At 43.2% G+C, this 19,883-nt stretch overlaps 1 protein-coding gene across 4 annotated transcripts in view; it reads right to left on the reverse strand.

The window, feature by feature from the left end:
- MAD1L1 (mitotic arrest deficient 1 like 1) overlaps window positions 1-19,883 on the reverse strand; it is a 369,229-nt gene that overhangs the window by 253,576 nt on the left and 95,770 nt on the right. For all 4 annotated transcript variants that reach the window (XR_009746997.1, XM_061474043.1, XM_061474039.1 and 1 more), the window contains exon 11: window positions 1,340-1,484. Coding sequence is in view for 3 of the 4 variants with exons in the window: in XM_061474043.1 (XP_061330027.1) it covers window positions 1,340-1,484 (145 nt within the window). In the remaining variant the exon portion in view is untranslated. The remainder of the gene's footprint in view (window positions 1-1,339; window positions 1,485-19,883) is intronic.

Here is a 19,883-nt window from a genome sequence, read left to right on the forward strand (position 1 = left end):
CTTCCTCCAGGGCTGAGTAGCCCAGCACAATGCCAGAGAGCTGAGAAGGTTGTAAAGGAAGGATTTTTACTGGGTTCTGTACCTACCTCTGTCATATCCAGCCACGGCAGTACCAAACTAGAACACCACGGAGGGCTGTCTGCTGCTGGGGGTATTATAGAGACTGTGGAGAAGAGATGCCTTTTCTGTTTGCATGGAGAGAGCTTGGTCCATTCAGCCCTTACTGCAGTGCCTACCTCAGTGTGAAGCAGAAAGAACCGCTGTCATTTCTCTCTCCTCACTCCATGGCACCAAATTCTGCAGCCAGAAGATCTAATAGAATATCCTCTTGTAAAGCATTTGTTTCATGCTTCAAGAAGCCCTGCTTACCACATCATACAGCACAGCCTCTTTGACTCAGCAATGACATGGAATTACACAGAATTAGGTACAGCCCAATTAAAATGGATCAAAATGCTTTAGTTAACACTGGAAATTTAAAGCCTGAAGTACAAGCAACAGAACAGCTCCTTCCTCTCTTGCTCAGATACACCCTCTCATGTGCTCTAACTGCTTGAGTCTGACCTTATGCACATGCATAAGCTTATTGAGGTGAGCAGCTTTGTAACATCAGGGAGAGTGAAGTTTTGGAAGCAGTATTCTTGGGAAGTGAAGTAACCATCATTCCAACTAGAGAGAATTATTATTCCCTTTGGGGAAAGAGCAGTCTCAGAATTGAATATAAAATTTTTAATGCTCTACAGACTTCGGAATTATTGCATAGGATTTCATCACGACAGCACAGCTGATACAGGATAATGCAGACTTCTTTGATATACCCTATAGAAAGAACCTCAAAACGCATTTTCAATTTACTGGTCTAGTGCCTACCATTACATTCCAACAGACTTTCAGTGTAAGAGGAAGGCGAATCTCATACACTCGGTAAATTGTTTTTCCACAGGAAGAGTTGACAAGGTGTCGTCGTTTTGTTCTCTTTAGGAAAGGAGGTGATGCAGCCAAAGCCATTAGAAATTCCCTTCAGCAGCTCAAAGCACTCTAGTGACAATTTAAGTCCATTCTCTGCCGTCACATAAATGCCAAGCCTCAGACAAAGTCCCGTGTCACCACCACAGCATGAGCCCAGACGGGGGAACTCTAGCAGAGCCTTAGGATGTACTAGCACTTTTATTCTAATGCAGTCCTAAACGCAAGTTTCATGTCTCTTCCTCACTATGCAAAGACCCCATGGCAACTTTGTAGTACCAGTTATGGAGGTGAGCAAAGAAGAAAGAGAGAGAACTGCACCTAGGGTAAAGAAAGAAGGAAAGGCTTTTCCAAGCATTAGCCAGGAACTCACCTTGGTGAGCAGCAGCACACGTTTCTGCAGCCGCCTGACCAGTGCTTCATGCTGCTCGCGTTTCTTCTTCTCCTCCAAGAGCTGGCTCTGAATCCGTATTATGTCCTCCTGTAGCTGCACCCGGGCCTTCTCTAGTATTCGGGCACTAAGAAAGATAATACAGACATGTGAGACCTTCAGCGCTGCCTCTTAGTCAGACAAATGAGATAAGCCTGAGAGGAGAAACATCACCATGATACCAGGACACTGGTGCTGGTGCCATTTCATCTCATGGCTGCACCACTGGAAACTGAGTAGCTGCAGTCTCATTATCAGCTGTTCTTAGAAAAAGATAGGAGAGAAAAACCATCCCAGTGACAGCCTTCTTGTTCAGCACAAGACAATTACTGGAACCTCACATATACAAAGCATTTAAGTAATTCCGTATCTCTTTCAAAATCAGCCCGTTTGCCTTTGAGAAGATGCCTCATTTCCAACAAATAAGGCACAGTCTTGGGTCCTACTGTATCTTTTAATCTTTTCCTAACGAAGTAGAAGTAAAACTGAGGCTTAATATGATCTGCTTTGACAGATAGACAATACTCAGCAAGTAACTATAGCCACCACCTGCACACTGCGCTTGCCAGCAACCTCTATTGGAAGAGAAATGCCTTCTGAGGCCTAGTGATTAGCACTTCTTTTGCAATGTGGGCATGACTCAACTAAGGCAGAAGAGCTTGGTCCCTCCTCTTCCCAGCCCTCTGTGCAGCATGATGTGGTGATGCACAATTATCCATGTATTCCTGGAGATGTTCTTCATGTGTGCCCTTCAGACACTCGGTCTGCTCATGGAGCTGCTCCAAGGCATGCACCAAGCAGCTCCTCACAGATCAAAGATGCTAGCAAAGCACTTGATCAATACCAAAGTAAGAGTGAAATCATTCTAGGGATTGTTAAGCATTGATTCATCATAAGTTTAGTATGACAAGTTCAACCAAGCCTGCGCTACCTTTAAGTATTTAAAGTGGGAGCAGGACATGAAGAAAAGCATTACACACGAGTCAAAAACCCTCAAGCAAGTGAGAAAGATCAAAAGCAACATCTTTACCTTACTCAGTAACAGATCTTTGTTGCTCTGATGCTAAAAACAAGACTGGAAAATTGCTGAGTGCTTCAGAGGGGTATTCTTTTCATTACAATTAAAAGAAAATAAGTCCAAATGCTTTTACATAAACTAGCACCATTGTAAGGTACTGTGGAGATAGATCCAAAAGGGAACTCTGCTTTAAAAGACACTCTCAGCATAAATCAAGTACATCCTGCACTGCCAGGTCACCAGATCATACTTCTTGGGAAATTTATGTAGGAATTCATACCTCGAAATCCCACCCCCCCCCCCCCCCCCTTGAAGAAAAATATGCATTTTAAAACACTGGATGAATTAGGAGCCTGTTTAAAGCTCCAGTTTGATTTGGAACCATTCACAGACCAATTTAATAATCAGGGACTATGAAATAGTCTCTTCGTTGTTGCATTCAGGTGAGAAAGTTCATCAAGAGGGCTTCAAATCTGCATTTGAAAATGGATAATTTCATTACCAGGGCACCATTACTTCCTTGGCTCTGTTTTAATTAATCAGTTAAAAAGGGAACCTGTGCTCAAGAGTCGTATCTATGGTGATGGAACATGAAGTGGCACCAGACCTGCGCTGGACGTTCCTTTCCCATCCTGCTCTCAGCAAGTATCTCAAGCTTAGTCTCATGGATACTTGCTAGAAACATTCGTCTTTCTCTGATTGAGCAATGCAAGAATTCCACAGGATAAAGCAGAGAATCAATTCTTATCAGATTCCACTAAATAAATCCATATTAAAAGCTATCCTAGAAGCCAACACCCAAAAAATGACCACGAGCAGGCTGAGCCCTGGCATCTCTGAAATACGGGACAAAATTCGGTAGTACAGCCAAGACGTCAAATGTCACAAGCACATGTGCATCACTCAGGAAGTGATCACTTGCAGTGAACAAACCACACATCATTCAGAAGTTGCAGCTGCTAAATTGCTTGCTCTGCAGCCCATCCTTCTGCATAGCAAGCTAACCCACGCTCACACCTTGGTCCCTCAGTTCACAGTACAGCATCCTACACCTTAAACACCCCTCCAAGGGCAATTTAGGCTGACAGTAACCTACAGCTGATGGACACAATTTGGGCAACACCTTAATATGTAACGGGAAGATTCATTGCACCGTGCCTCTCAAAATCCTAGGCTTAAAGCACTTACCCTCCTTTCCACGGGGTTTGTATTAAGCCAGACTTTGCTAAGCTTGTACTAAGACAGTGCTCATGGCTAAGTGCCAGCCTATCAAGTTTGCAGCTGGTCAACCTCCAATGCAGGGCAGAACGGGTGGCTGAGAGCAGGTAACCCCAGCTACTGTCTTAACAGTCATTAAGGTTTGCTCAATCTTTTCTATGCACAGGGTAAATACAAGTACAAAAACCTCATCAACTGTGTTATAACAAATTAAATCCCACTACAGAAACCCTACTGCAAACATTATTTGCTCTATCAAATAAACTTAGTCCTGATTAAAGTCAGAACAGAAGAAGAAGAAACGCAAACATAAGATTAAGTACTACAAAACAGGCAGACTCTCACATTTGATTATTGCAAAACATTTGATAGGACAATAGAGAAATCTTTTTTCCCCCAATCTCCCAGTATTGTGCCCTATTTCTGTAAATGATGATGGATGATGACTGAGTTGACATTCATAAAGAAAAATGAGATAGGTGCTAGGTTTCATCTTGAAATAATGAAAAATACTCAGATACACACCTCTGAAACCAGTTTGGGAAATGACTATTTTAAAACATGAGAAAAGTTGAGCAAAGACAGACAAATGGGCAATTTCCTCAGCCATTGCATGGTGTTTGGAAAGAACATCACCATCTGTAGATATTTCAGCCTCACATCAAATGTGATGTTAATGTACATGAAGTTTAAATGCCAGAGATGTCTATGAAAGCAGAGACAACACTCAGACCCTCTGAACTGACTCTGTTACCATAGGCTCCCTTGCTACGGGAAGCGTGAAATTCAACTTCCTTATGACTCTCCACATACTGAGATCCTTTCTTTCTCTCTTAGGAGAGATTGGTAATTCGTTCAGAAACTGCACCAAACACCACATACACTGGCTATGTAAGAAAAAACCCAAACAGAAAGTTACATTCCCTATTAACGCAAACCAGAATGGGAAAGCAGGTGCCCAGCAGCAAACAGGTTCAGGTGAGATGCGGGCCCTCTTCTTCCCCAGTGATGACATCTATGGCTTTTCCAAAGGAACTGCTCCCTCCAAACAAGTGTTAAATAAAAAGGGAGTAGGCCCAAAGTTCTCCATCCACCCTAAGCTCAGAGAAGTGGCACTTTTTAAATCTCTGCAAGTTCAAAGTAAACCTTTCAAACCTTCAAGAGAAAAAGTCATTTCTGTTTATCAGCCTATTAATGTTCCTCGTTCCCCATCCCTGAGAATGAGATGCCAACATCTTTCTGTTCTGAGCCGCTGAGACTCTTCACACTTTGCTCTTCCTTTCTGTAATCCACTTTAATGTAATCTTAATGATAAAACTTCATTTTCCAGAATGTTCTTTGAAAGGCTGAGAACAATGACTGCAGAGAGAGAATACTGAAGCCATGAGATACATTTTAATAATCTCCTTCAGAAATTACAAAAGCAGCTGATAGGGTTTCGGGTTTTTTTCCCCCCAATGATCCATAAAACATTATCTTAATCATTCCATCCTTTCAACAGTCAAGTTACCACCTCAGAGAGACTGAAAAATAACAGGGGAAGCACACAGGATGCCAGAACCAGTCTGTGTATCAACCGGAGATGAAAACGAGAGGCCCACAGCAGCACAGAGACAATTAGAAGAACAAGACTGTCTGGGTCATGCTACAACCCAGGAGAAGATGAGACACTTGCACATACCAGGGGCAACTGTCAGAAACAAGGATCACATCAAAGAGAAAGCACTGAAATCCAGGGAGCGTGGACAGGAAGAACATTGAAGGTGTAAAGAGGGAAAACACAACGCAGTGTTATCACGCAGACATAACAGCAAAGAGAGACGCGCTGGAGCTATCAACATCTTCATGACAGAGTCCAAAATAAAAAGGTTAGCACGCAAGCTAATGAGGCAAAAAGGAGCAAAGGAAATTGTTTTCTAGCAAGACATTGGGATGAAGAAAGCAAACCCATTCCTGAGGCTTGACAGCTTGCAGCCTTCTCAACATACCTTCACATTTACAGACAGCACACACCCAAGACACAAACCACACTGGAGAACAAACATGTTACTCTGTATTCTGGTTCTTCTCCTCCAGGATTTATAAGCCAACAGGAAGGTGTAAGTAGCAACAGGGCAACTCCGGCACATCTTCATATGGTCCAGTGGGCAGCAGCAGAATATCCCTGTCTCTGCCCTCTCCAAAGGCTCCTTCCACCCTCCAGTTCCTGGCACAGACTTCTTCTCCTTTCAGCCTCTGCCTAACCGGCCTCGACAGGAGCCACCACTGTGTGGGATGGGAATCAAAAAGGAAAAGCAGAAGGGAGAAGATGACAAAACTGATCTGACTTACAAAGGGACAGGCCACAGGACAGAAAAGGTGGAGCTTGGTAAAACACAAAAATTTCCATCTTTTCTTAAAAAAGGACAAAAAAAAAAAACGGATCCATTATAAAATGCTGCTGAAAGACTGATGGGAGCTGCAGAACAAAGCTGCCTGAAGTCACACATTTGAGGCAGGTAAACTAGAAAAACAAACATCAGGAAGGAGGAGATTATTTTAGTGCTACGAGTATGTCAGCTCCAAAGCCAAAGGTCTGGGTGATAACTTTTATTAAATAAGATTGTTTGGTATCTGACTCTGCCTCCCTTCTTCACACAGAGCAGAGAAGGCTCCAGGCTTGGAGCAACCATCCAATACCTAAATGGGGCATAGAAGAACTCTGAAGAGGGGGGTTTTCACAAGGGCCTGTAGGGACAGGACAAGGGGGAATGGCTTTAAACTGACAGAGGGGAGATTGAGATGAGCTCTTAGGCAGAAGTTCTTCCCTGCGAGGGTGTTGAGGAGCTGGCACAGAGCGCCCAGAGAAGCTGTGGCTGCCCCGTCCCTGGCAGTGTTCAAGGCCGGGTTGGATGGGGCTTGGAGCAAGCTGCTCTACTGGAAGGTGTCCATGCCCATGGCAGGGGTTTAGAACTGGATGAGCTTTAAGGTCCCTTCCAACCCAAGCCAGTCTGGGATTCTATTCTATGAAACGTGAATACACTGAAGCAGCAGCATCCTTCCCTGCTCTCAAGCACTGCACTGCTGCTGCAATGGCACAAGTGGGAACTGCAGAAGCTGTTGCCATGTTATCTACTATTTGCCTATTACATTCAGAAGCAGCAACGATACAAAATATCAACATATTTAGTGGAAGTTATCACATGGGATATCTTTTATTTAAAGCTTTAACTGTGCCCCATAGAGAGCCACATAAAATACTGCTACAGAAAATACTACACACAACAGCCTACAGGGAGTTGGTAGGAAAACAAGCTTTCTCCTTGCTATTTATTTCTCCCAAGTCTTTAGCAAACATCTGCAAACTTTCTCCTGTTTCACAGTTTGTATTTTCTCAAAGACCTTTCATAGAACTCACCATCATCAGGCTTCCATACCTCACAAATCATTCAAAAGCAAGCAGTTCATACATCACACTGCTGCTCTGCATACAGGGAAGACTCGAATCATAGCAAATTTATAAGGATGGAACAACATAAAGAGAACTATTTTGCTAGTGTGGACAGATGAAATGGGTAAGCAGCAGACAGATGTTTGGAGCTTTATTGGTACGCTGACAATATGTTTTATCGTTCAGACAGTATTTAATTTTACTCCCTAACCAGCAGCATAAATATGAAGCTGAGAAAGGCAGTTCCTTCAAAGCAAACAGTTACAGAAGAGAAATAACACAAATGTGAAGTCCCAGCCCTGGTACAAGCAGTAATTGACTGGCAGGAGTTAGGATTTACTGAAAGAAATTCACATCAGGCACCCTCTGCTTCTGTTCATTACAGGGGTCAACTCGGTTGCTGCAACACAGGCGGCTCTGCTGACCACAACACCCCACAGGAATGCTGCCAAAATGCAAGGGCCAGTGGGGCTCTAGCTGAACAGAGACTTAATCAGCCACTCGATGCAAGATTTAGTGTCGTGCTAATAAACACGCGTTCCACATCCACCATCCAGATGAGGATGAAAGCAACACCTTACTAAATGAATCTTCTGTGGTTTGGTTTGGTTTTAATGTGAAACATGAAGTTTGTCAAACACATCCATCACTGAATGCTGGAATGCAAAATATTTTGAGGGAGAGATAACCACAGGCATAGCAGCAGCAGGTCGAGGGAGGGGATTCTCCCCCTCTACTCTGCTTTCATGAGACCCCCCCCTGCAGTCCTGAATCCAGCTCTGGGGCAACAACAAAAGAGGGATGTGAAGCTATTGGAGTGAGTTCAGAGCAAGATCACAAAGATGCTCCAGAGGCTGGAGCAGCTCTGCCCTGGAGCCAGGCTGAGAGAGCTGGGCTTGTCCAGCATGGAGAAGAGAAGGCTCCATAAGGGGAGACCTTATTGCAGCTCCAGTGCCTAAAGGAGCTACAAGAAACCCGGAGAGGGGTTTCTACAAGGGCCTGTAGGGACAGGACAAGGGGGAATGGCTTTAACCTGCCAGAGGGGAGATTGAGATGAGACATTAGGCAGAAGTTCTTCCCTGTAAGGATGCTGAGGTGCTGGCATAGGGTGCCCAGAGAAGCTGTGACTGCCCCATCCCTGGCAGTGTTCAAAGGCCAGGTTGGACACAGGGGCTTGGAGCAACTTGCTCTAATGGAATGTGTCCCTGCCCATGGCAGGGGATTGGAACTGGATGAGCTTTAAGGTCCCTTCCAACCTCAAACCAGTCTGGGATTCTATAAATGTCCTGTATCAAAGACTCCAAGCCTGATCTGTTCATAAGCCTCAAGCTTCTATTAAAGGCATTTATTTGGTGAATACTTGCACTGATATTTAAAAACCACTAAGGCCACATTGCTTGTATGGTTACCACCTTGACAATGCTGCTCTCTTCAGTAAACCTGGGTACAGGAGAAATCAAGCTGATAGTCGAATGCACGAAGTGTTTTACAACAGCTTATGTAGGCAAATCTATTAAGGGCCTTTGGTACGTCCAAATGCTCATGGCTCTTGTTCTGAATCAAAAGCAAGGCAGCCACACTTACATCCTGAGCAAACTGATTCCCTTTGCAGTGCTTGGTAGTGAAACAAATACTAAATGTTGTTAATAAATGCAAGTAATTAAAAAGCATGAGTTAAAACCAAGAGTCCTCTAGCACCAGAGCCCATAGCCTGCACAGCATGCATCATCCATCTCTATCATAATTCTGTATGTGGCATTTGGCAATTACGGAGGGCTGCCTATTTTTAAAGAGCATTCACTGATAAGGATTTTCCACACCCACTCTGAGATAAGAATAATCCCCTTGTACAAGTTAAAAGTGTCTTGCCAGCACTGCAGAGAACAGGATGCACCCTACAGCAATGCCTCCTGACCAGAGATGAGTACACCAAACTGAGTCAAGATGTTGACTAATGTTCAGAATGATTACAAGGAGTGAGGAACAGAGTATCTCCAGTCCAATCATTTCCTCAAGACAGCCAGGCTCCTTTGGTCCCCTAGTTTGTGATGTCCTCACACCATGAGCTGGTGAGGAAGGGCACATCAGTAAGGAAACATACGGAGCTTCAGCACCAAGAGACAGCAAATGGCTGCTCCCTTCCCCATCACCCCCTCACCAGCTTGGAACATTCAATGCAATGAGAGAAAGCAAAATACTGGGGAAAGGAACTGTCACTGGGTGAGGAAAACAAACCAAAACCAACAAAAACCCCCCAAAACACAACCCCAAGGAAGAATTTTGAAAGGAAACCTCTCTTTCCTCCAGCCAGGATCCAAGCATCTCCCTGCAGCTGGCTTTATTTACAGCATCTAATTCAAATTCTAAATGCTTCAAAGTGTTATTACACTTTTTTTCTTCTTTGAAAACAAAAATGACAACTGAAACAAAACTGGGAACGAGAAAACTCAAAGCCTGAAATAATTACTAATCAAAGCAGAGGCCTATACATGGGATGGTGAAGTCACTGGCCAGCTCTACCCAGTAATTTCTCTTCGTGTCAGCTCTGATGAGTTTTAGATTTCTAACATTTCATCAATTTGAATCACTAAATTCAATTTGCATTCACACATAAACAGAGAGGGAAGAATAAATACTCTCATCTGACCTTGAAGTGTGAGACAGAAAATTGCCCTCGATGATTTCATTTCAATCTGAACCATAATGAATAATGCAGTTGGCCCCATCAGTTACCGATCTATAATCACACTTGCGGGCTGGATGAACGCACGGACGTGCTTAAGTATGAGGAAGAAAGTCAAAACTTCTCACTCTTTTTGTCCTGGTGTTTTTCTGCTTCTCCTTCACTTTATAGAGATTAAGCCTCTACCTCCATCCTTCCCCACTCACCCCCAACTCCACGTCAAGGGCTTCAATTCGTTGCACAGTCAGAAGTGGGAAGCGAGGTGAAGGCATCACTTAACCCAAACCATTATTATATGCATTGTAAAGAATTTCCTGTAAATGCTCTAAATTTGGTAGGTATTCTCCCTCCCAGCAAGGTGTCAGGTCACAGGCCAACTCTGCAGCAGGGAAGCACAGCAACACAGCACAGGCAACCGGTGAGAGGTACATCACAGGTAACTAAGAATATTTCCAATCTCAGTTATACATTCAAACCAACACTTCTGATGAGAGAGGAGTCATCTGGGAATAGGCAGTGTGAGAGCTGAGGAGCTGTAAAGGATAAAGGGCTGATAAAGAGGAGTGAAAAAGGGAAAATCTGCTTGAGGTGGGGAAAGAAATGAGTAGGAGAATGGCTGTGCTGAACCAACTTGTCAGCAAACAGATCCACTGAAATCCCAGGCTTCTGACAGTGAGAGAATAGCTTATCTTAATCAAATAAAGAGGGTCAAAGTGTTTAGATGAGGAAAACAAAACGTTAAACCCTCCACTGCAATACAGCAAGTGAGCCCTCACAGACTCCTGACACATTACAGCTTCGGGAAGGTTCTGTGGAGCTGCTTCAAATTACCTTTTCCAACGAGAGCTCATTTCCAGTGTGCATTAACTGTACTCCACAGTGAAATGAGTACTGAGATGAGTGTTGTTTATAACTGTTCAGTCACATTCCTTTTTTTAATGTCTGAATCCCAGACTACCTCAATGAACAACTGTCTAAAGTATTTCCTGCAGAACAATTCAGTGATGGACACACACACCCCCACACACACACCCACCCCATAATTCTCACTAAAACTCAAAGCTATGGTTCAGCATTTCTGCGTCAGGCTTTTGTGTGTGAAAACCCTTCCAGGTTATGTGATGAAAACCTGGCTAGGTTCACACTGGAGACTCGGAGGAGAATTTGTAATGGATACCTGTTGACAAGAAATAAACCCAAACAATTTAATTCTACCCCCTAGCATTGACCCATGGGACATGGGCACAGATAAAAGTAATGGAGTAGCTGAAAAATCACGTAGCTATCGATGACAAGCACTCCAGACTGCTGCTCTTGGCTTTTCTTTCTCAAAAACACCAGTTTCACTTCATTTCATATCTGCCTCCCACCTGCTTTGACTCCACTTACACCAAAGCAGTCTACCATGATCCGAGCCATATTAAGCACAGCATTGTAACAGACCTGCTAGTCATTACATCCAAAACATGGATGCGTATTAAGACTGCAAAGGTCTTAAAAATCCCATGACCAAATAACGTAACCCGTAACCAAGTGCTACAGTGCCTTTATGCATAAGCAATATAACATGGCAATGTGTTATCTTTTCTCCCATGCCCTAATAACAAACCAGGATTCGCTGTTTTCTGCAGGATCTCTGCCTCATTTGCTGCATAATTTGGAAGAGCAATGAAGCACAGAAACTGCTTAAAGAGAATGGTCTCAAATTAAGGCAACTGAAAGTCTCCCAAATGAAACCTGGTTCCAATTCTTGCCTATGCCAAAGCTCCTGGCTGATGGCAAGAACTTTTCAAAGGTAGTCCTTGGTGCTTAGTCATTTGGCAGTCCTTCAGCTGAGCTCAGGTCCTGGGCACTGACACTACTGCTTGGTAATGAAATCAACAGCAGCTGCTCAGAACATATGAAGCTTTGGGTAATGCAAAGTGTTCTGAAAGAACGACTTCTAAATATTCCAGAACGGCATTCCCAATGTAAGGCTACACTTTCTCCTTGGTTTGTATCTGGTATAAAGGACTAGTGTGAGAATTGCTATTTTTTTTCTGTAGAAAAACATGAATAGCTGCTCATTAAGTCAACATAATGCACTATCTCAGCCAAGTAGAACGGGAATCCTGCATGGTGTAGGAAACCAGACTAAGGATGTGTCAGTTGCCTTGAATTCTGGCATTTCCTACCCTCTGAGAACTTCACCTTGCAAACCTGATGTAGCCTTCCAAGTACCTATTTTTCATATGGGGCAAATATTACTTTAAAACTGAAAAAAAAACACAAAAGCAAGAACGCATATCTAAGAACAAGAATAAGCAAAAAGAACAGAGTTAGCTGAAACTGCCCCAAAACAGCCGGCGTGGAGTAAGCTTCATCCCAGCTAAATTACTTTTCATTCTCACATACATCCACATAGAGAAAAGCTGATCTCCAGCCATCTGGTGTCAAGATAATGAGACTAAAGAGACTGGATCTTTCCAAGCTATACCATCACACCATGAATACCTGTCATTCCTTTTGCAGCGGCTCTGCACTCCCATTCCATAAGCCCAAGAGATACTGTACAACCGCTTGCTCTCACTCTGCTCAGCAGATACAGCTGGGCAGTTGAGCAGAGGCAAACTGCTTGCTCAGACTGTTTCCAAGCAGTGATTTGCCCCCCAGGAAAAGGATATGCCCAGATCAGACTTACCAATGAAATCCTGCTAACCTTATTCCTAAAACATACTGTGGATGTTTGTTTTCCTTGTTATCTCCCTGAAATCCACTGGACTGTTGACACTGTTAGGACTTACCTGCAGGGCACAGAGACCTACTTTGCTCTAATTTCTATCCCCCAAATTAGCTCAAAGAATCCTTAAACCAATATAAGGCAGGAGGAATAAAGCTGTCACTGTGGAAGGAGAACTGCCAGAACAACCATGTTTATAGCCCTGTTACATCAATTTTCCTGCATCAATGTTTTTAAATGTTTAATAAAACAATACTACATGCTATGCAATCTTTTCATAATTATACAGAAACCAGTCGGGTAGACATGTCAACAGCCTTTCTGCAGCACTTCCAGGTTTCAAAATCACAAACTGAGCAGAGGGTCGGCTGCTTTATTTTAGGGTGAAGTTGTGCTAGGGAAATGAATTTAAAAGACATGGCAACCAAGTCATTTTGTTTCTGTACTACTCATAAAAGAACAGCTTTGTTCAATGTAATTTGGTTTCAGCCAGTTGGTATCACAAATCACACATCAAAAAGCTCCATCTGCCAACACTGAAATGTTGGAGGGAAGGGATAGCAGTCCAGCCTGGTTTCAACAGGTACAGTGTGAAGAGTTCCTGCAGCACCATAAGTCAGCGCTGTCGCAGTTAAATCCCAGCCAGCAACTAAGTCCCACACAGCCACTCTCTCACACTCCTCCAGTGAGATGGGGAGGGAATTAGAAGGGTAAAAGTGAGAAAACTCATAGGTTGAGATAAAACCACTATAATAATAATAAATAATGATAGTAATAATTATTAATAATGTCATGAAAATGACAAAAAGAGAGAGAAATAAAACCCAAGAAAAATAAGTGATGCAAATGAAAACCAGTTGCTCACCACCAGGTGACCAAAGTCTAGCCTGTTCCCAAGCACTGTCCCCACCAGCTTTGCCCCTAGTTTATATGCTGAGCACGAAGCCATATGGACTGGAATGTCCCTTTGGCAAGTTGAGGGCAGCTGTCCCAGCTCTGTCCCTTCCAGCAGGGCAGCATGAGAAGCTGAAAAGTCCTTAACTTATAGTATAAGCACTGCTCCACAACTATTCCTTCGCAATCGCTATGGGACCTTTCTGGACACAGTGGTTGATTCAACTCTTCACCTCTCTCTTTACTGGGATGTGGAAGCAGCACAGCCAAAATTCACCTTTGTGGGAGTCCCTCCATAACAAAATAAACGCTCAATTAGAGAACTACTTTGCGTGCTGTCAGTACTATTTGCAAACAGTGCTTCCAGCAGTGCAAAGCAATACCAAGTGTTGTGTCATTCCCAGGAAGGGATGGCATTTGTCAGACCCTCCAGGCACACCGGGATCAGTTCTGCTTCATCTACTTGTTTCCCAGCTCCAGCCCATGGTGATTTTGGCACGCATTTCTAATACAGAAATCATTCTCCCTCCCATTCTGCCTTTTAGTAGGCACTTGACCATGCTGGCCTCATTTCTCCCCTCTCCATTTCATGGAGAATAATGAAGACCAGCCCTGATAAATCTTTACCACCCAAACTCTCGTGCCCCTGTCAACTGCTGCTCTGGTCAGTGTTCAGTAACTAGGAATAACTGATGTGATGCAGAAAATCACATGTTTAACTGCAATATGTTCTGCCACAGCAGTCTGAGAGGAACAAAAACAATCGTGACTCTGCAAAATCATGAGTGGCAGGAGGTGAAGGAGCAATTGTTCCCTGCCTCTTCCAATAGAGGAGCTAAGCAAATTAATGGAGGAAAATTAATCATGGCCTATTAAATACAAAAGCTATCACCTTCAGCTCAAGAAATCCTTAAGCTTCAAACTGAGGAAAGCATGAGAAGTATCACTGTGTATTTGCTCCTTTATTAGACTTTCCCAAAGCCTCTGGAATGGATTCATTCGCTTAGGCTGATTTTTTATTTGATGGCAAATGTGGGGAATAGAGTTAAAGAAGAGGCTTTGGTTATTTTTAATGCACACCAACAGATATCACCCAGCTTCAGCTTTACTCAGGTGCACATTTTTGTTGCATTTTTTTAGGTGACTGTGTTGTTATTTTCTCTCTCCCATCCGTGAGTCATATTCAATTCCCAAACCATAAACTAGTAACTGGGAAAGGAAAATCCTGTTCTCCCAGGTGCAGTTTGTCAGCCGCTGCCTAAGGCAGGAAGGGTCCAGCTGATCAGTCTCTGCTACCATAGCTTCCTATGAATAAAAAAGGATTCAAAAACTGCCAGAAATCTCCTAATATGTAAGGATTTAGCCCACATCTATTGTATTTGAACATACCTTAGTTGAGGTTTTCTTGGTGCTTGGAACAGATATGGCATTTCTGTAGAGAACTGCTTCATGCCCTGAGCACTGAGCTGCATGCCAAGAGCCACCACACAACACAGCCCCAGTTAGATCCTGACTTTGCTATCCAAAAGGGGCTGCCTTTGAAGAGGACAATGAAAAAGGATCATGCCCCAAAAAGGAGATAAAAAGTGGCTGCAGATCACAGGTGGCCCACAAATGCCTGTAAAGGGAAGGGTGAAATGCACAATCTGTGCTCTCTGATGGGTATAAAAAGAGGTGACTGGAGCAGCCAATGTTTCAGACCAGAGCAATTGGGCTGACCCTCACCTTGGCAGCCAGGACTCCTCACAGCACCTCTCTTCATGTATTGCTGACAGAATGTGAATAGGAATTAAAAGGACCGTGAATCAACTTCTCATGCAAGAACAGATCTGCTTATGATCTTCTCTCTGGTTAGCAGACTCACAATATTCATTTTCAGCATCCCAGGGGACAATAACAAGGGCTCCCAAGGACAATTGTCAAAGACCCAAATTTTCCAAAGAGCTCTTCTTTTAACTATATATCTAGAAAAACCAAACATGAACTGCATAAAAACCCAAGGGGCGTAAAAAATATAACACCCTGTGTGATTTCACAGCAAGTGGCCACCTGCATATAGAGAAAACCAGAAAACTATTCCTATTTTAAAGCCACTTGGAAATGCAGCCCTTAATACACTATCACCACCATTTCCCACAGCATGATGGGCAGGCAGAGCATTCCTACATTAAGAATTCATAACTGTACCAGCAAAACAAGAAGGTTAAGAACATACAGCTGGGAAACGCAGAAATGCTTGGCGAGGCTGATTTATCACTAAAGAATAGTTTGTGCTGGGGCGAAAAGCAAAGCAAGAAAGATAATGCTGCTGCTGTGATTAGTTTTACAAACTCCTTTATGAAGGAAAGAAGAAAGTTTCAGGCTGAGAACCTTCAATGAGAGCTCATATGGACCAACAAAACAAATACACAAGGCAAAAAGTTGCCAAAAAAACAACGCAGGAGGGGATGCAGAGCTCACTCTCTGTGGAGCCACCCAACAGCACAATTAGCAGAGCCGGTCCCTCCAGAGCCTACATCTCCCACATTCAATACAGGCACTTTGGCAGCCAATAGATGCTCTATGCTCAGCATGCCCTTTGATTGCCACCTCTCTTCCATTATCATCTCCCCTGCTGCCTCCATTGTACCTGATTAATAAAGCCCATTCTTGCTGTTTATTTCCTTATCGATCCACTGTCTCCTGCATGGGAAAAGGCATCAATGCAGTTAAGAGCAAGCACCTGCTCGGAGACTTCACCCTTCAGCTGCTTTCTGAAAGTGCATTTTATTCTCACTGGATAATAAGATTCTGTGGTTAAGGGAGCTTTTAGGTATTGGCATTGTCATAAAATGTTCCTTGTGTCCTACTTCACCAGAGCTGACAAACTCTCTGCTTGCTGTCAGTGGACTAATGAGAAAAGAAGCACTTCTAAAGAGCTTTGGATACTTTTGCATTGCAAAGTGAAAAGGAGAAAGTGAGATATTTCAATGATGTTCCATTTCATTCCAAAGCCCCATACAGAGGAAAGAAAAAAAGGAAAAGGAACGTTTCTGCACTATCACTGTATCAACCAAGCAGCTCACTTATTAATCTCTCCTTCCTCCGCATTCACTAGCTTGGGGGCTCGGAAAGTTGACACTTGACTTGAAAAATGCCAACTCTAAGCAGTTTATTTCCTCTTGAACTTTAAGAGCTGACTGAGACAGAAATGACCTTTAAAAAGGCAGGGTTAGTTCTTGTATGAATTGATAGAAGGATTCTGTGCTTACACAGCACAGCTAGGTACTGAGCAAATCTTCTATGCAAACACCCCTTTCTCACCAGAGGCAAGAAGAGGGGTGTTTCTCACCATGTTCCATCAGCCGTAAGATTCACAAGACTGGAGAACCTGGCAACCTAGCTTGTCTACATCAAGAAGGAAAGACTATGTTAAAGCCACAAACCAATGACCTTAAATATGCACAAGACAGAGACCACACCAGTGTTCATAACCTCAATACACCCGATCTTCTACCACAAAGAAGCAGTACAGGCACAATCAAAACCAAGCACAGCCACTAACTTGTCCTTAAATCACACTGTCAGTCCAGCAGGCCTGGACTCCTATTCTGGGACATCTATCTGGTTGTTGTGACTTTGCTTTCACCAATCTCTGCTGAAGCTGCTGAAAAAGAAGCTGATCACTACATGGCTCATTAATGGTCTTCAATGAGAGGCAGTTTGAAAATGCAAACCAATACACAACAATACCTACTAATAATACTTGCTGCCACACTAGTAGCCAGTAATGTAACTGGGCAGAATATTCTTGTCTGAGGTCCACCACACAATTAATACCACCGGATGGCCAAAGAAAAGCCATTGAAGGATTCTGTGGCAGCAGAGGACAACCGAGGAGTTTTGACAAAGGAAATTCACAAAGCAAATATCTGGGATGCTAATGGATGAGACTACACTGGAGCTAAAGAAGCTTAATTTGTCTATGTGCTAATAATGACACTCAGTTGAATATCAGTTGAAGATATAAAATACCGTGGTGGCAGGAAGGCCTAAACCCGCATATTACAGCAAGATACCCAAACTATACTTCATTTATCCCAGACAGTGAAAAAGTATTCACCTGTTTCTTACTCTGTAAGGAAGGCAGATGTAGCCTTCTCGATAAAAGCAAGATGCTAATGCAGAAGATGAACAAGCCTTCCATTGCTGGGCAGAAAATCCTGAAAGGAAGGGTTGAAATTTTGCCTTTTATTTTCATTTCATTTCATTTCATTTCATTTCTAGTCTTGATATTCATCTACCAAGCCATACTGACTCCTAGCAGTAAGGCCTGATGGAGTTCAGATATCTCCAGTGAAGTATGAAGTAGCTTTGCCATCAGCAGCAATGAAATGTTTCCAATCTACTATCAGCCCACTTAGGCAGAAGCAGACATTTTATAAAGAGAACCCCACGGCTATTCTGTGCAGAATTTCCTTTCTGTTTTTCTCTGGAAGCAAAGTACACATCAAGCTCAACAAGGCAGACAGAAGTAATCAAGCCCTGTGCAGCCAAGGTTAACTTATTAATAATGAAGCATTTTTGCCATTATTCCTAATGTTTAGTATCCAGCAATGTGCTTTGAGAAAAATCCGGGAGGAGAGAAGAGATGGAGAGCAGCATTCTGCTCTCCAATGCAACTGGAGGCATAGCAGAGAACCACAGCGTCAGTGGGATACTGAGTGGAAACTGTCACAAGAGAGCCTGGCATCTCACTGCTAGTGAAGACTTAGAAAATTCCTAAACCTGCAGTATACGTATATTTATGGGCTGCTGGAGTGTGTCCAGAGGAGGCAATGAAGATACTCAGAGGGACCTCTGCTATGGAAACAGGCAGAGAGGGCTCAGCTTGTTCAACCTGGAGAAGAGAAGGCTCCAGGGACACCTTAAAGCAGCTCCCAGTGCTTAAAGGGTCTGAATCTGAATCTCCAGACAAGGAATCTGGAGAGGGGCTTTTGATAAGGGCAGGTAGTGACAGGACACGGGGGAATGGCTTTAAACTGAAAGGGTGTAGATTTAGATTACACATAAGGAAGAAGTTCTTCCCTGTGAGGGTGGTGAGGCACTGGAGCAGGTTGCTCAGAGAAGCTGTGGCTGCCCCATCCCTGGCAGTGTTCAAGGCCAGGACGGACGGGGCTTGGAGCAACCTGGTCTAGTGGAAGGTGTCCCTGTCCGTGGCAGGGGGTTGGAACTGGATGAGGTTCCAACCTTAAGGTCCCTTCCAATCTAAACCATTTTGTGATTTCTGTGTGTGTGTATAGAGAGACACAAACACACAGTACTTACGGATATTAAAACAGAACACCTGTACTGTTTCATCCTGCACAGTGCTGGAAAAGTAACAAGTATTAACTTTTTGCATATTTTTAAATACTAACTGATCTCCCTGATGGGGCTTCTCCAACACTTCTAATCCCCAGAGGTCTCAGAGAAACCTGTTTACACCTGCAGTGCACAAGAGAGCCTCCCGCTTTCCCAGTTCCTGTACAATCACTTCTTCTTAACAGTCAATTTAACAGTGTTTAGCCTCCAATTGTTGCTTTCATGCACAGAAAACCACGTTTGGGAATCTGACTCTTGTGCATAAACAGGCTTCTTAACATCTGCGTGGCAGTAGGAAAGTACAAAAATACAGATTTATATGGTAGGTGTATAACTACCGCAAAACAGATTTGCTCGACTGTAATATACATCAAACAACATCAAAAAGCAGTAAGAAACCACCATCTTATTTACATGAGATGTACTTTGAGACTTCTAACTTTTGCCTGAAGGTTTTAATTAAAGCAATTCATGTCCCAAGGCATTTTTCTTGTAGTAAGTTGTCTTCCTCGTTCAATTGCTTCAAGAACTCTGCTCTCTGTGCTTTGGCACAATCTAATCACTCCTGTGGGAGCAAATGATAACACGAACATAGATGAGAAAATATCTTTGAAGAAAGAAATCTAAAGAAAGATGAAGATCTAAATGGAAAAGAAGAAACAATTTTGCACCCTTGATTCAAGAGTCTATTAGGTCTTTGGAATTACAAGAAAGGAGGGGGAAAAGGGGCTGGTCTGAATAATATTGGGAGACTCGTGAGTTCAATCACTGCTTGCTGAAGCACTCCTACAATATATGTTCCCAGATCTAACCTTCAGCACTGAGCATCTTAAGTCAGAATGGGAATTTTTCTATCTTATTTATGTTTCTGAAAGAACACGGAAAGAGAAGAAGAAAGATGTGATCAAGAATCCACATTTTGGCAGCTCTTTGTCACTCAATTCAGTCAAGGCCAGGAGAACTTACAAGCCGCATCCACTTTGGTTACTCCGGGTATTTTAGCAGAAATGAACCCTGTGACTCAGAATAAAGGGCAGGATTTTCCCCCAGATTTCACACAACAATACAGAAAACAAAGTTTACTGAAGGATAAAGAAATGCCAACAGTCCTAGGCAAGGCATAATAAATAACCTTACCAGTATGTTGTGTAAGCTCTCTTAAAGCAGCATAATGCAAAGATA

This window comes from Pezoporus flaviventris, unplaced genomic scaffold (assembly GCF_033815535.1).
Source record: "Pezoporus flaviventris isolate CSIRO_AGI_PZ_B2104156 unplaced genomic scaffold, CSIRO_AGI_Pfla_v1 ptg000078l, whole genome shotgun sequence".
NCBI lineage: Eukaryota > Metazoa > Chordata > Aves > Psittaciformes > Psittacidae > Pezoporus > Pezoporus flaviventris.